The sequence below is a fragment of the Mytilus trossulus genome, chromosome 8, assembly GCF_036588685.1.
Source record: "Mytilus trossulus isolate FHL-02 chromosome 8, PNRI_Mtr1.1.1.hap1, whole genome shotgun sequence".
Lineage (NCBI taxonomy): Eukaryota > Metazoa > Mollusca > Bivalvia > Mytilida > Mytilidae > Mytilus > Mytilus trossulus.
The window spans coordinates 72,650,854-72,664,834 of record NC_086380.1 but is presented as its reverse complement, the minus strand read 5'-3'; the positions used below and the strand labels follow the sequence as shown (position 1 = coordinate 72,664,834).

The following is a 13,981-nucleotide window of genomic DNA, read 5'->3' as shown; positions in this document are numbered from 1 at the left end:
TAGGGTAATACCAATGATAATAACTGAGAAACGGAAAGTTGGTGAGAGGAAAACTGAAATCGACATAGTTTTTGATAATAAAATTAACGGTACCAATTTTCTTGCACCATATGCGCATTTCGACAATACATGTCTCTTCAGTGATGCTCGTGGCCAAAATATTTGAAATCCAAAGCTTATATAAAAGCTGAAGAGCTATAATCCAAAAGGTCCAAAAAGATAAAGTATCATGTTTGAAGTCAGCTGTCTGTGTAAATTTCAAAAAAGACATCCACATTTCAAGTAGACTTTCTCCTACTTTATGCGATATACATGTACATGTTTCATTTATTATATTTATCAATAATCTCAGGTGGGGGTCTCTTGGCAATCAGTAAAAAAGCTCAAAAGTTAAAACCAGAACTTATACATTATGTAGTTATCAAAGGTGCCAGGATTGTAATTTTTATGCCAGACGAGCGTTTCGTCTACATAAGACTCATAAGTGACGCTAGGGTCAAAATAGTTATAAAGCCAAACAAGTATAAAGTTAAAGAGAATTGAGGACCCGAAATTCCAAAAACTTACGCCAACTTAGATACTTATGGGTAAGAATTTAAAAAAATAGAGAGACAAAAATAATACAAAAAATAAAGAATAGAGAAAAATGGATAAAAAGAATAAAGAATAGAAAAAGGAGAAAAAATATGAAGAATAAAAAACAATGAGGTGCTAAAATATAGGAATAGAGAAAAATTAGGGATAAAACGTACAACGAATAGAACAATAAATACATAATTGTAAGTCCCCATCAAGCGAAAGCAACTGAATCAAGCTGTATTTACTGACGTTACACGCAGGATACACAAACGCATAATGAATAGTTACTTAAACCCAGAACTAAGAGAACAGAGAACAAGAATTTTAAAGAATAGTGAGAGAGAAAAAATAGAGAAAAAGAATGAAGAATAGAGAAAAACTGATAAAAAATAAAGATAAACTGATACAAAATGAAGAATAGAGAATAGAGAAACGTGGATAGAAAGAATAAAAAATGGACAAAAAATATATAAATAATAAAACAATAAAGTACTAAATATAAGGAATAGAGAACGATGGCCTGAAAAATAAATACATAGTTATGATTATGTCCCCATCCAGACCCTCATCAAACACATTTTATTATTTTACCGCCACATTCAATCATGCAATAGTGTAATTGTTCTACAGTATACATGTAAACACTGAATAAATCCACTGAGAGAGAGAAATTTCAGTTGGTATTACTACGAGAAGAAGAACAAAATGTGTTACCATTACGTTCATAGCTTTAATGATCTGTGCTGTACGGCTTTCCATACAATACATAATACACAACGTATTCACATTTAAGTGAGTAACTATAAATACATTTATTTTAACTGACGAAAATACACCAATTGTTAAATATAGTTTTCATACTCTCTGCATCTTTTAACTGTAAGTTTTGAATAGACAGAGATAGTAGTAGTACATTGTTCTAGTTGTGTATTCATTTATTATTAAATCCTAATCTGTTATTACATGTATGGTGCGATATAAGTGTCATAATTATTTCCGTGATAAATACGTGTAAGCATTATTGCTAACGACTTTTCGTTTAAATTAGTTATTTTTTTTAAATAATTTTAATGTAATATGATTGTATTGATATCCCATGGACGGTTTTACTTTAACAAAGAATACCATGGGGAAAACAAGTTTAAATACTAAAATAAAACAATGTGTGTGTGTGTGTGTGTTCCATTTTACAAAAGTTCCCTGGAAACTTTGGTATAAATAATTCCATAAAATCTGATCTTCATTGAAAGAAATAGTCTTTACCATTTATTTCGTAAGTAACCAATTATTTTTATCAAGTGGATATAATATTTCAAAATATTTTTTTACCGGCAATAAAAAGACCTCCCTCTTTGATTTATTTTTTTAGTAGTAGCAGAACATGTCCGTTACCACGTATATCTCATTGTTTTTATCTCATTGTTTGTATTGTATTATGGAATTTATTGATGTTGTAATGTTTATGACCGTGGGGGCCCATAATTGAAAATAACATATCTTCTTCTATGAGGGTCTTCTATACGTGATCATAACTAAAGAATCATATACTGTATACGAAAATTACTTTCAACCATTATTTTTAATACTAAATAAATGTTTATTTGAATATAAAATTTTATATTGGATATTTGTTTCATTATAATACGTTATTCCGATTTGCTAACTGCACATCACGTGTTATTACTTAGGCAATTGCATTACACAATAAAACTTATCATTCATAATAACACGAGGTCCCACATTAAAGTGCACAGGTGAATTAAAATCGTGTTTTCATGATCCTAGCTAAAAAATGTAATTATAAGTATTGAATGCTTCTTTTTGTAACTTCATACGTTTGTAAAAGCGATGACCGTGCGCACATTTTTAGAAGCGCTTCATACAAAAAGTACTTCGGTCAACGAGAAGCATTCAGTTCTTAAATATAAAACTAGTAAGATTTCACAGATTTCACAGTTGTATAATTGAAAATGAGACAACTCTCCAACAGAGAAATAAAGACATAATATATACATGATATAAGTAAACAACTATTATAGGTCACCGAACGGCATTCAACAATGAACAAACAACATATACAGCGTAATAAACTATACAAGGTCTTGTTCTTAGATGCATGATGTTTTTATTAGTTGTTAGTGGCTTTGAACTACATGTAGCTGTCAGATAACTGCAAGTACTCTCAGATCTGTTCATTGCGTCTTTTTGTGTCGGGATGTATAAGTACCCGACCACGTCTACTTGTATTTTTGTCCATCTGATGAGTTAAGCCTTTTTCAACTGATTTTTATACGACCGCAAAATTTGAAAAAAAATTCGTCGTATGTTGCTATCACGTTGGCGTCGTCGTCGTCGTCGTCGTCCGAATACTTTTAGTTTTCGCACTCTAACTTTAGTAAAAGTGAATGGAAATCTATGAAATTTTAACACAAGGTTTATGACCACAAAAGGAAGGTTGGTATTAATTTTGGGAGTTTTGGTCCCAACATTTTAGGAATTAGGGGCCAGAAAGGGCCCAAATAAGCATTTTCTTGGTTTTCGCACTATAACTTTAGTTTAAGTTAATAGAAATCTATGAAATTTTGACACAAGGTTAATGACCACAAAAGAACGGTTGGGATTGATTTTGGGAGTTTTAGTTTCAACAGTTTAGGAAATAAGGGCCCAAAAAGGGCCCAAATAAGCATTATTCTTGGTTTTCGCACAATAACTTTAGTTTAAGTAAATAGAAATCAATGAAATTCAAACACAATGTTAATGACTACAAAAAGAAGGTTGGTATTGATTTTGGGAGTTTAGGTCCCAATTGTTTAGGAATTAGGGGCCAAAAAGGGACCCAAATAAGCATTTATCTTGGTTTTCGCACCATAACGTTAGTATAAGTAAATAGAAATCTTTGAAATTTAAACACAAGGTTTATGACCATAAAAGGAAGGTTGGTATTGATTTTGGGAGTTTTGGTCCCAACAGAATAAGGGGCCCAAAGGGTCCAAAATTAAACTTTGTTTGATTTCATCAAAGTTGAATAATTGGGGTTCTTTGATATGCCGAATCTAACTGTCATGACTGTGTATGTAGATTCTTAACCTTTGGTCCCGTTTTCAAATTGGTCTACATTCAGGTCCAAAGGGTCCAAAATTAAACTTAGTTTTATTTTGACAAAAAATGAATCAGTTAGGTTCTTTGATATGCTGAATCTAAAAATGTACTTAGATTCTTGATTATTGGCCCAGTTTTCAAGTTGGTCCAAATCGGGGTCCAAAATTAAACTTTGTTTGATTTCATCAAAAATTGAATAAATGGGGTTCTTTGATATACCAAATATAACTGTGTATGTAGATTCTTCATTTTTGGTCCTGTTTTCAAATTGGTCTACACTAAAGTCCAAAGGGTCCAAATTAAACTTAGTCTGATTTAAACAAAAATTGAAATCTTGAGGTTCTTTGATATGCTGAATCCAAAAATGTACTTAGATTTTTTTATTATTGGCCCAGTTTTCAAGTTGGTCCAAATCAGGATCTAAAATTATTATATTAAGTATTGTGCAATAGCAAGTCTTTTTAATTGCACAGTATTGCGCAATGGCAAGAAATATCTAATTGCACAATATTGTGAAATAGCAATTTTTTTTTTAATTAGAGTTATCTTTCTTTGTCCAGAATAGTAAGCAAGAAATATCTAATTGCAAAATATTGTGCAATAGCAAGATTTTTTTTTAATTGAAGTTATCTTTCTTTGTCCAGAATCAACTTAAATCTTTGTTATATACAATATACAATGTATATTCACTTTTTACTACCAACTGATAAATTAAAATAATCTTTACCATTCAGTGATAACAAGCAGTTTTTTTACATCTTAATATTTTATGATGTATTTAAATGAGTAGTTATTGTTGCAAACTCCATTAGAAATTTTAATTGAGATTAGTTTTGGAATAAGGGAAAGGGGGATGTGATTAAAAAAATTGGGTTCAATTTTTTCTCATTTGAAATTTCATAAATAAAAAAGAAAATTTCTTGAAACATTTTTTTGAGAGGAATAATATTCAACAGCATAGTGAATTGCTCTAAGAGAAAACAAAAATTTTAAGTTCATTAGAACACATTCATTCTGTGTCAGAAACCTATGCTGTGTCAACTATTTAATCACAATCCAAATTTAGAGCTGAATCCAACTTGAATGTTGTGTCCATACTTGCCCCTGCGGAGCATCTGGTTATAGTTCGTTCTTATGTTGTACTGTTATACCACTGTCCCAGGTTAGGGGGGGGGGGGATCCCGCTAACAAGTTTAACCCCGCCACATTATTTATGTACGGGCCTGTCCCAAGTCAGGAGCCTGTAATTCAGGGGTTTTCGTTGATTTATGTGTTACATATTTGTTTTTCGTTAATTATTTTTACATAAATAAGGCCGTTAGTTTTCTCGTTTGAATTGTTTTACATTGTCTTATCGAGACCTATTATAGCTGACTATGCGGTATGGGCTTTGCTCGTTGTTGAAGGACGTACGGTGACCTATAGTTGTTAATGTCTGTGTCATTTTGGTCTTTTGTGGATAGTTGTCTCATTGGCAATCATACCACATCTTCTTTTTTATATTGAAATGACCTATGAATAGAAATGCAAACGAGAAAACTAAAGGCCTGATTTTTAAGTAGTTTATGCAAAAAACAATGAACGAAAAACAAACTAGAGGCTCTAAAGAGCCTGTGTCGCTCACCTTGGTCTATGTGAATATTAAACAAAGGAAGCAGATGGATTCATGACAAAATTGTGTTTTGGTGATGGTGATGTGTTTGTCCATCTTACTTTACTAAACAGTCTTGCTGCTTACAATTATCTGTATCTATTATGAACTTGGCCCAGTAGTTTCAATGTTAATGTTAATAAAAATTTACAAATTTAATGAAAATTGTTAAAAATTGACTATAAAGGACAATAACTCCTTAGGTGGTCAATTGACCATTTTGGTCATGTTGACTTATTTGTAAATCTTACTTTGCTGAACATTATTGCTGTTTACAGTTTATCTCTATCTATAATAATAGTCAAGATAATAAACAAAAACAGCAAAATTTCCTTAAAATTACTGATTCAGGAGCAGCAATCCAACAATGGGTTGTCCGATTCATCTGAAAATGTCAGAACAGATAGATTTTGACCTGATTAACAATTTTACTCGTTGTCAGATTTGCTCTAAATGCTTTAGTTTTTGAGTTATAAGCCAAAAACTGCATTTTAATTACCCCTATGTTCTATTTTTAGCTGTGGCGGCCATCTTAATTTGATGGCCGGGTCACCGAACACATTTTTTAAACTAGATACCCCAAAGATGATTGTGGCCAAGTTTGCTTTAATTTGGCCCAGTAGTTTCAGAGGAGAAGATTTTTGTAAAAGTTAACGACGACGGACGACGGACGACAGACAACGGAAGACGGACGACGGACGCAAAGTGATGGGAAAGCTCACTTGGCCCTTCGGGCCAGGTGAGCTAAAAATGATATTCATGATATACTATAACAAACGACAACTACTGCATTACAGGCATTCAAATGAGCAAATGGAGGGTGCTTGGGTTAACCCGAAATAAACTCGATCAATTGTTATACATCGTTCTTATGTATTTTAATTGGGGTCATAAGATAACATGTTGCACTATAGACGCTCAAACGGTGTAAATTTAATATTTTATATTATAAAAGTTTGTCAGGATAAAACTACTTACAAAATTTGTTCAATGTGTTCGATATTCCTGCAATAGTTGCAACTGTACATGAATACCTGATCCATTTTATAGTTTTAATAAAGAGAATAACCGTTTGAATATTTTCATGTTTAACGTACAGTATGTGTTTGCTGTGTTTTACTTAGTTCTTGTGGTGTTACAATGTAAACCATAAATTGGTCAAACAACAGTCAATGAACAACTACGTGCACCATCGAAAGATTGGCATATAGTCTGTTCTGTCGGCGGGATAACAATTACTGATATATTTACTGTATATATTTACTCAGAGAAAGTAACCGTTTGAATTTCAAGGCTCTTGTCACAATTAGATGGGGAGAAACCAGTTTGTAAAAAGATATAAGAAGATGTGGTATGAATGCCAATTAGAGAACTTTCCATTAAACACTGCTGCATGCTTAATTAAAACATACATGCACTGAAAATACTGGTGTTCATTACTTCGATTTAACAAGTCATTTTGGACCTATATGTTTATTTGTCCTAAAATAACAAGTCATCTTGTACAATATCTATAAGTCCCAGTGTCATGCAACGCTGTTTCACAAAGCAAATTTGTAAGCATAATCAATAGTAATTAACTTTAATCTTTCAGAGTTCCAAAGATGACATCAATGAATCTTGCTATGCGGAAGGTAAACAAACAACGAAGGGCATATATGTAACAATTGCGCAAACTCACACGTCCTTACAAAGGATTTCAGATCACATGATATTATTCTATCGACAACCTCAACCATGTCTACTGATGGGAAAAACTGCAATGATCACCCGGAAATGCCAATAGATTTTTTTTGTATACACCATGATGTTTTATGTTGTGGAACATGCGTTTCTAGTAACCATAAAACATGTCAAAATGTAATGTCGTTAGAACTTGCATCTAAAGATGTGAAAAGATCTGCATTATTGACCGATGTTAGGCAAGAGACTATTCATCTTACTAAGGTGTTAGAGCAGTTAAACAATAACAGGGAGGCAAACATTGACTCCCTTACAAAACAGAAGGCACATATACTCCATTATCTGGGTACAATAAAAGCGCAAATACCTGCGGAAAAAATTGATGATTTAGAAAATGAAATGATAACCGAATTAACATCTCTTCAGATGAAACATGAGTCTGTTATCAACGAGGAAAGGAAAGAAATATCAAAGTTATCGACAAGATTGAAGGAAAGTGAGAATTACATTTGCTTTCTGGAGGAAAATGGGTTAGATATGCTACTTTTTGTAACTTTGCATCAACAGGCCATTAATCTACAAAGATTCGAGGACAAAGTTCGAGATATGATATCCAACATTCAAGAAATTAACGTAACATTGGAAGAAAGCCAAAATATGTCCCTAGAACCATTTGGGAAAGTAGAAACTACGACCAGACCATGTGAAACCAAGTGGAATGATAACCCAAGGAAATTACAACAAGCACAAAGCTTTATCGATAAATCCAGAGGAATTGTAGGATTCGAAAAGGAAAGCGAAATAACTCTAAAGTCTGGGGTAAAGTACGAACTTTACGGTGTGGCTGTTACTAGGGATAATAATTTACTGCTGAGCAATTATCAATACAATCATCCTAAACTCTTTGTTTACAGAAATTGCAAGGATTTTCAGACGGAAATCAAGTTTTCTAGCAGACCGTGTGGTGTCGCTGTGATACCGGAAACAGATACAGCAGTTGTTACACTACCTGAGGAGAAATCAGTACAGTTCGTTAACACTACAAACTTCACACTCGATATGAAAGTTGATGTTGAATTTAATTGTTATAGCATAACTGCTGTAAAAGATCAAATTGTCGTAGGAGGATTTTCTCGAATCAAAATACTGAAGATTGATGGCTCCATTTTGCAAAATATACATTTCCCCGACTCCAGATACCCGATCTGTTGGCGTATTTTGTACGATAAAGTAACACGGCACATAACAGTCAAGACTGATTATCACCTATACTGTATAAAATCAGATGGAACACTCGTTTATACGATGGATGGAGCGGGAATAAGAGGAATTTCTGCTGACCAACAGGGAAATATCTACTTTACATACAACAGGACAGGAAATATCAATCGACTCTCTCTGGACTGGACATCCATGGAAGAGGTTCCGAACAAAAACCATGGACTTGACTCTCGTTCTGGGGCTATGTCCTTTAATAGAGACTACACTGAACTGTTTGTCATTAACAAAATGGATGGCAAGTCTGTGCTTGTGTACAAGTGCATGTATTAGAAAATACATATTATAATTAGTTTATTACCACCAGACTAAAAATAGAGAACAATAAACCAGCGAATTACCTCAAAGGAAACTTAAAATAACTCTAATATATTATATGTTGATAAACAATTATATTATAATATTATATTGAATTTTTAAATGTATTCTGTAATTTTGTTTTAAATATAATTAATACGCCTCATGTGTAATGATACATGTATTGGAAATACCAAATTAATCGTGTAAACCAAGCTGTTAGGTTAAAATATCAAATATGTCATACACTATGTGTATGATGCTAAAATGTATATGTATACTCTTATTCGTATATTAAATAAAAGTATCGAGGTTCAAAAAGTCTAATTCTAAGGTGTTTTTTTCAGCAATGAAGGTGTATATGACATTTTATTTTACAACAATATGAATCAAACAAAATATGATTTGTTGAAGTTCGTGATGCAAAATCTATTCACAAAATCAAAGTAACTTTGAGTTGAAGAACAGAAGTAAAAGCACGTTTCCTTTGCTTTTTATGTGTGTGGGTTTTTTTTTACTGATTTTGTGTCTTAGATGGATACCCTATATCCTTTGTTTTCTTCTATTAAACATACGAAAATTTAATGTATTTAATGAAAAATAAAAGATTCACTATTAGCAAAATTAATTTTCAAATTGTCGATACTCGAACCGATTTACTACTCGATATAGTACAGACAGTAAGCGATTGTCGAACACTGTGCGTTGCCTTATTTCACCGTTCAGTTGCTGTTATTGACATATGTTATTTACATATCAATATGGTTCGATGATACTATATACTTCGATTAGTCAATGTGTGTTTTCATTTCGGTCTAAGATTGTTGATCGGCAAAGTTTAAGGTAATAATGACTTTATTGTATTGACATTATTTATACATTTTTAAATATGAATAAATAGAATTTTCTTATGTACATGTAGATATTAAAGAAAAGATGTGGTATGATTGCAAATGATACAACTCGCCATCCAAGTAATAATTTGTAAAGTAAATCGTTATATGTCAAATAACGGCTTTCAACAGGGAGCCTGTGCTCGCACCGAACAGTAAGCTATAAAGGTCCCCCAAAATGACTAGTGTAAAACCATCCAAACGGGAAAACGAACAGTCTAATCTATATTAAAAAACGAGAAACACTTATGAACCACATCAACAAACGACAGCCACTATATATACCAACAAGACAGCTATCCAACGACACAACTACAATGTATGATAACTTATCACCACAGACAATCTGACCATTGAGGGGAACATATAAATGTCATATATAAACAACTTAAGATAATTTGGTAAATAGGAACTTGGAAATGCCAAAGTTCATATGAGAAACTTGAATTTCGACGTGGTTCCATGTGCAGTCGTCCTTTATAATAAACTGAGAGGTATAAGTTCTGTTAAACTTATAAAGTAGAACCAGTTATATATTCAATACTAGTATTCAATTGAACATTGAATTTCGTTGAGACAGTTTATTGTTGCTTTGTCTGTATTTTTTTTTTTTTTTAAGTGTTACCTCTTTAACCGTTATAATTTTAGTTTTTGTCCTAATTCCCTTTGAAGGTGATGTCAAAATTGACACAGGTCAAAAAGCATATTGTTGAAAGGTAGTTCGTTGACCTTTTGATAATTTTTGTTTGCATTTGATCAGTGAGGTTGCTGTACTTTATGTTTTTTCTAAATTCATATGAATATGACGCAACATATAGCAACCCCACATTGCACATGTCTGTATTAGTGTTGTTGTTTTTTTTCCTTGTTTGTTCTGTTCTGTTTGGTTATTTTTGGTTTTTGTTTGTTTGTTTCATTGTGGTTTTTGTAAGAAAGGCGGCTGGATCAGATGTTAAATAAATCGCATTCATTTGAAAAGAAGTTTAATAATACAAATCCCTGCACATATTCTTGAGATGAATAACAACCTAATTCCATGTACCGTGCAATATGAATGATGTAAGTACCTAAAAGTACCAAAATATACATATTATGCATTACGCATGTCAATTAAATTCAATTGACATAGATCAATAAATATGTCAAATTGAGTATCAATATTTAATAAAACATATTAATATAGTGTCATAATTGTTTTTTCAAATTTTTACAGTTTTTAAAGTTCAAGACTTCAGTTTTCTGATTGCTTAAACATTGAAAACAAAGCTAGATGTGATTTAGCCTCTAGAAGAGAAACAATTTTGATCTGAGCGTCATGTAGACGAAACGCACGTCTGGCGTATTTAATTAAAATCCTGATACCTTTGATAACTATTTAAGGCAAACATATACAATGTGTTATTTTTAAAAGTTTCTGCCTACATACATGTAATTTTGAATCATACTTACCGACTGTTGTTTTATAAATCTCCTGAGATGTAGCTGCCACTGTCGCACTCCTTTAACTGTTTGAATTATTGTATATTTGTCGTTTCGGGCCCGTTTAATTATAACTGACTATGTGATATGGGACTTGCTCATTGTTAAAGGCCGTACGGTGACCTATAGTTAATTTCTGTGTCATTTTGGTCTCTTGTGGAGAGTTGGCTCATAAGTGATCATACCAAATCTTTTTTATATGTTCAATGTGTTAGGTTTCTGCCTGCACATTGAATGATACTTACCGAATGTTGGTATATTAATCTCCACCCTTTGCACGTGCAGTTGGAGCTGCCACTGCCGCCGCTCCTGTAACTAAAAAAGTCCAAGAAATGTTAATTATTCAATGCATTAGTTGAAAAACTTTTATATGTCTTACTTTTTGGTGATAGGCATGGAACTACGTTGGTTGTTTAAGATGTGCTTCGGCGAGAACTATACTGTATCTACAGTGAAAAGTTTAAAATAGTCAAAACATATTTTTCAGACTTAGTTCCCATTGAACACTATTTTAATAATCAAATATTACGCGAAATAAAACTGCCATTTCACGATGAACGAACAATTAAAAATGTCTTGAACGGTGGTCTATTTACCGATTTCACGTATTTTAATTATTATAGACCACCTTTCAAGACATTTTTAATTGTTCGTTCATCGTGAAAAGGCAATTTTATTTCGCGTTTATTAAAATAACGAACCTTTTTACGGCTGCGCGTGAAATAGAAATGTCAAAACACATTGCACGAAAATAACCCTTTACCACCCTCTATCATAAGTCAGCTCTGGTGCATGCTAAAAAACATAATTAGTACACAGTTTGTGTTTAATATACCAACCATGAGTTGTCGTACTCCCATCATCCCATTTATGGACAGTAGAACGTTGTGACGTCACTCCTACATTGTTCTGATAGAACGGTACAAATACCCACTGTACGTCAGTTACAGCTGGCCACTGGCCATTGTATGCCATTCCCATGTTAGGGGCTAACCACTGCCCTGCTTGTGCGTGTCCCATCTGAACAGTAGGCCAGTTTCCTTTTTACGAATAAAGAGGGAAGAAAACGATAACTATAGATTCTATCACTGCAGCAAGTGTATTACGATATTTCTCCACTCGAGACGGTTAAATTTCAATATTTAAAGCGCGAGGCTTGCCGAACTTTTTAAATACCGTATTTGACTGTTGAGAGTTAATGTTTTGCTTTTTTTAATTTTATTTCGTGAATTTGAACAGTTTCACATGCCCGTGTTAACGTCTTTCGTGTCGAAAGATTAAAGTATATAAAGTAGCAATCGAGTGATAAAATTATAAAATCCTTAATTCACAAATGACACTATAGTAACGATTTATGTGATTGTCTCAACCATACTATACTCCCTTTTTACTAAACGAAGTAACACTTACGATCTAGCTATATACCATTCATTCTATGTGTTTGTTTTTTTATTTGTATCCGATCTGATACATGTATGTGTCCATACTTTGCTTACTCTCGTTTTTTTTCTGTTCTAATAGTATCACTTATAACTTCATCTGGTCTTTGCATGATGGAAAGTCGTCAGATTGAAAATCATACCACATCTACTTATTTTACATAATTAAAATATTTTCCTATAGATATAGGAAGATGTGGTGTGAGTGCCAATGAGACAACTCTCCATCCAAATAACAATTTAAAAATTAAACCATTATAGGTTAAAGTACGGCCTTCAACACGGAGCCTTGGCTCACACCGAACAACAAGCTATAAAGGGCCCCAAAATTACTAGTGTAAAACCATTCAAACTATGTTTACATGTAAAATTGTACCATTCGCAACCGTCCAACGCTTGATTGCCTTGTTGTAGCGGGGACCACTATCTTGACCAGACTAAGTGAAAAAATACACCTAACACTCGAGTCCGAATAATGTTCTCGAGTATGGTGGAGTATCTGCGTGTAACGACTGTTGCCCAGATCAAATATCGAAGTTCGACTCAGCGTGTTGGTTTAATATAAAGTAGTATATATGCATATATCATTAACATGGTATGTCGCTACTATGAATTGAAATGTAATATTTGTTACTGGACGTTTTAAAAAATCCGTAATCAGTCAAAAAATCTTATGATTCCTGAAGAAAATAAAATTCGTTAAATCTATATCATAGTACATGGATAATTTAAAATATTCTTTTGAAGTATCCATGACATGTTGTATAACACAGATTAAACTTTTATACTTTCTTGAGTCCTTGAGGGCCTCGGGGTAAAACATTTCATCTACAGTGAACACTAGCCTTTCAACACAGTGATCGTATCTGTATCGTGTAATATAAGGTATGTTTAAACCCCACATTTCCTTGTATGGCGTAAAATAAAATCAATTCAAAAGATCCACAACATCAGCTCTAGATAATTAACTATCAAATATTTTTTCTTACTTTGAGTTGCGCTGAAGCTTCCATCATCCCACTTGGTTTTAACACTACCTACAATTATAATGAACGACTCTTTAAATTTTCATAATAAAGCTGCTGATCAATTTTCCGCCGCTTACTAAGAATCCTGGGGTTTTTTATGCTATCTGAAATTTTGTTCTTACATATTGTGCTTATCAACATCGAATTCAGCTTTTTGAAAGAGAGCGATCATTGAGAGCCCGTTAACTTCTTTTGGAAATTTATGTTAAGTGACTGGTGAACTACAAACATGCATCTCTGTTTCCTGGGAAAGAACGATAACAGCCAACTGAAAGTTATATTATCAGAGGAGAACTAGGGCACACGGTCTCCCCTTTTATGGGAAAAATTTAGTTGGTTTATTAAAGAATTACTGAAGCATGACTTGCGCGAGTTCCATCTTTGGCAGTCCCTCTTTTTTTGAAAACTTCTGGTTCCGCTTCCATGGCTACTGCATGATGACTAAAGAGTCCCAAAGGAAACAATATATATATTTATGATTTATTATTAAAAATTATTAAAAATACTGTGAAAATTTGTAAGTAATGAATAAGTATTGATAATATTTGCAAAAAC

At 32.9% G+C, this 13,981-nt stretch overlaps 1 protein-coding gene across 2 annotated transcripts; it reads left to right on the top strand.

Annotated features, from left to right (window-relative positions):
• The first annotated feature begins 1,004 nt into the window (after positions 1–1,004).
• Positions 1,005–9,411, top strand: LOC134681385 (uncharacterized). Of its 2 annotated transcripts, none has more exons than XM_063540989.1 (2): positions 1,005–1,371; positions 6,924–9,411. In XM_063540989.1, exon 2 carries the CDS (start codon positions 7,067–7,069, stop codon positions 8,561–8,563), a length of 1,497 nt encoding a protein of 498 aa, XP_063397059.1. In that variant the 5' UTR covers positions 1,005–1,371; positions 6,924–7,066; the 3' UTR covers positions 8,564–9,411. The 2 variants fall into 2 exon arrangements, with proteins under 2 accessions (XP_063397059.1, XP_063397060.1); XM_063540990.1 differs by having other exon boundaries at positions 1,352–1,458.
• Positions 9,412–13,981: the final 4,570 nt, after the last annotated feature.

Bases quoted from the DNA above. Each gene is read 5' to 3' on its own strand.
- LOC134681385 (XM_063540989.1), top strand. From the start codon at position 7,067: ATGTCTACTGATGGGAAAAACTGCAATGATCACCCGGAAATGCCAATA.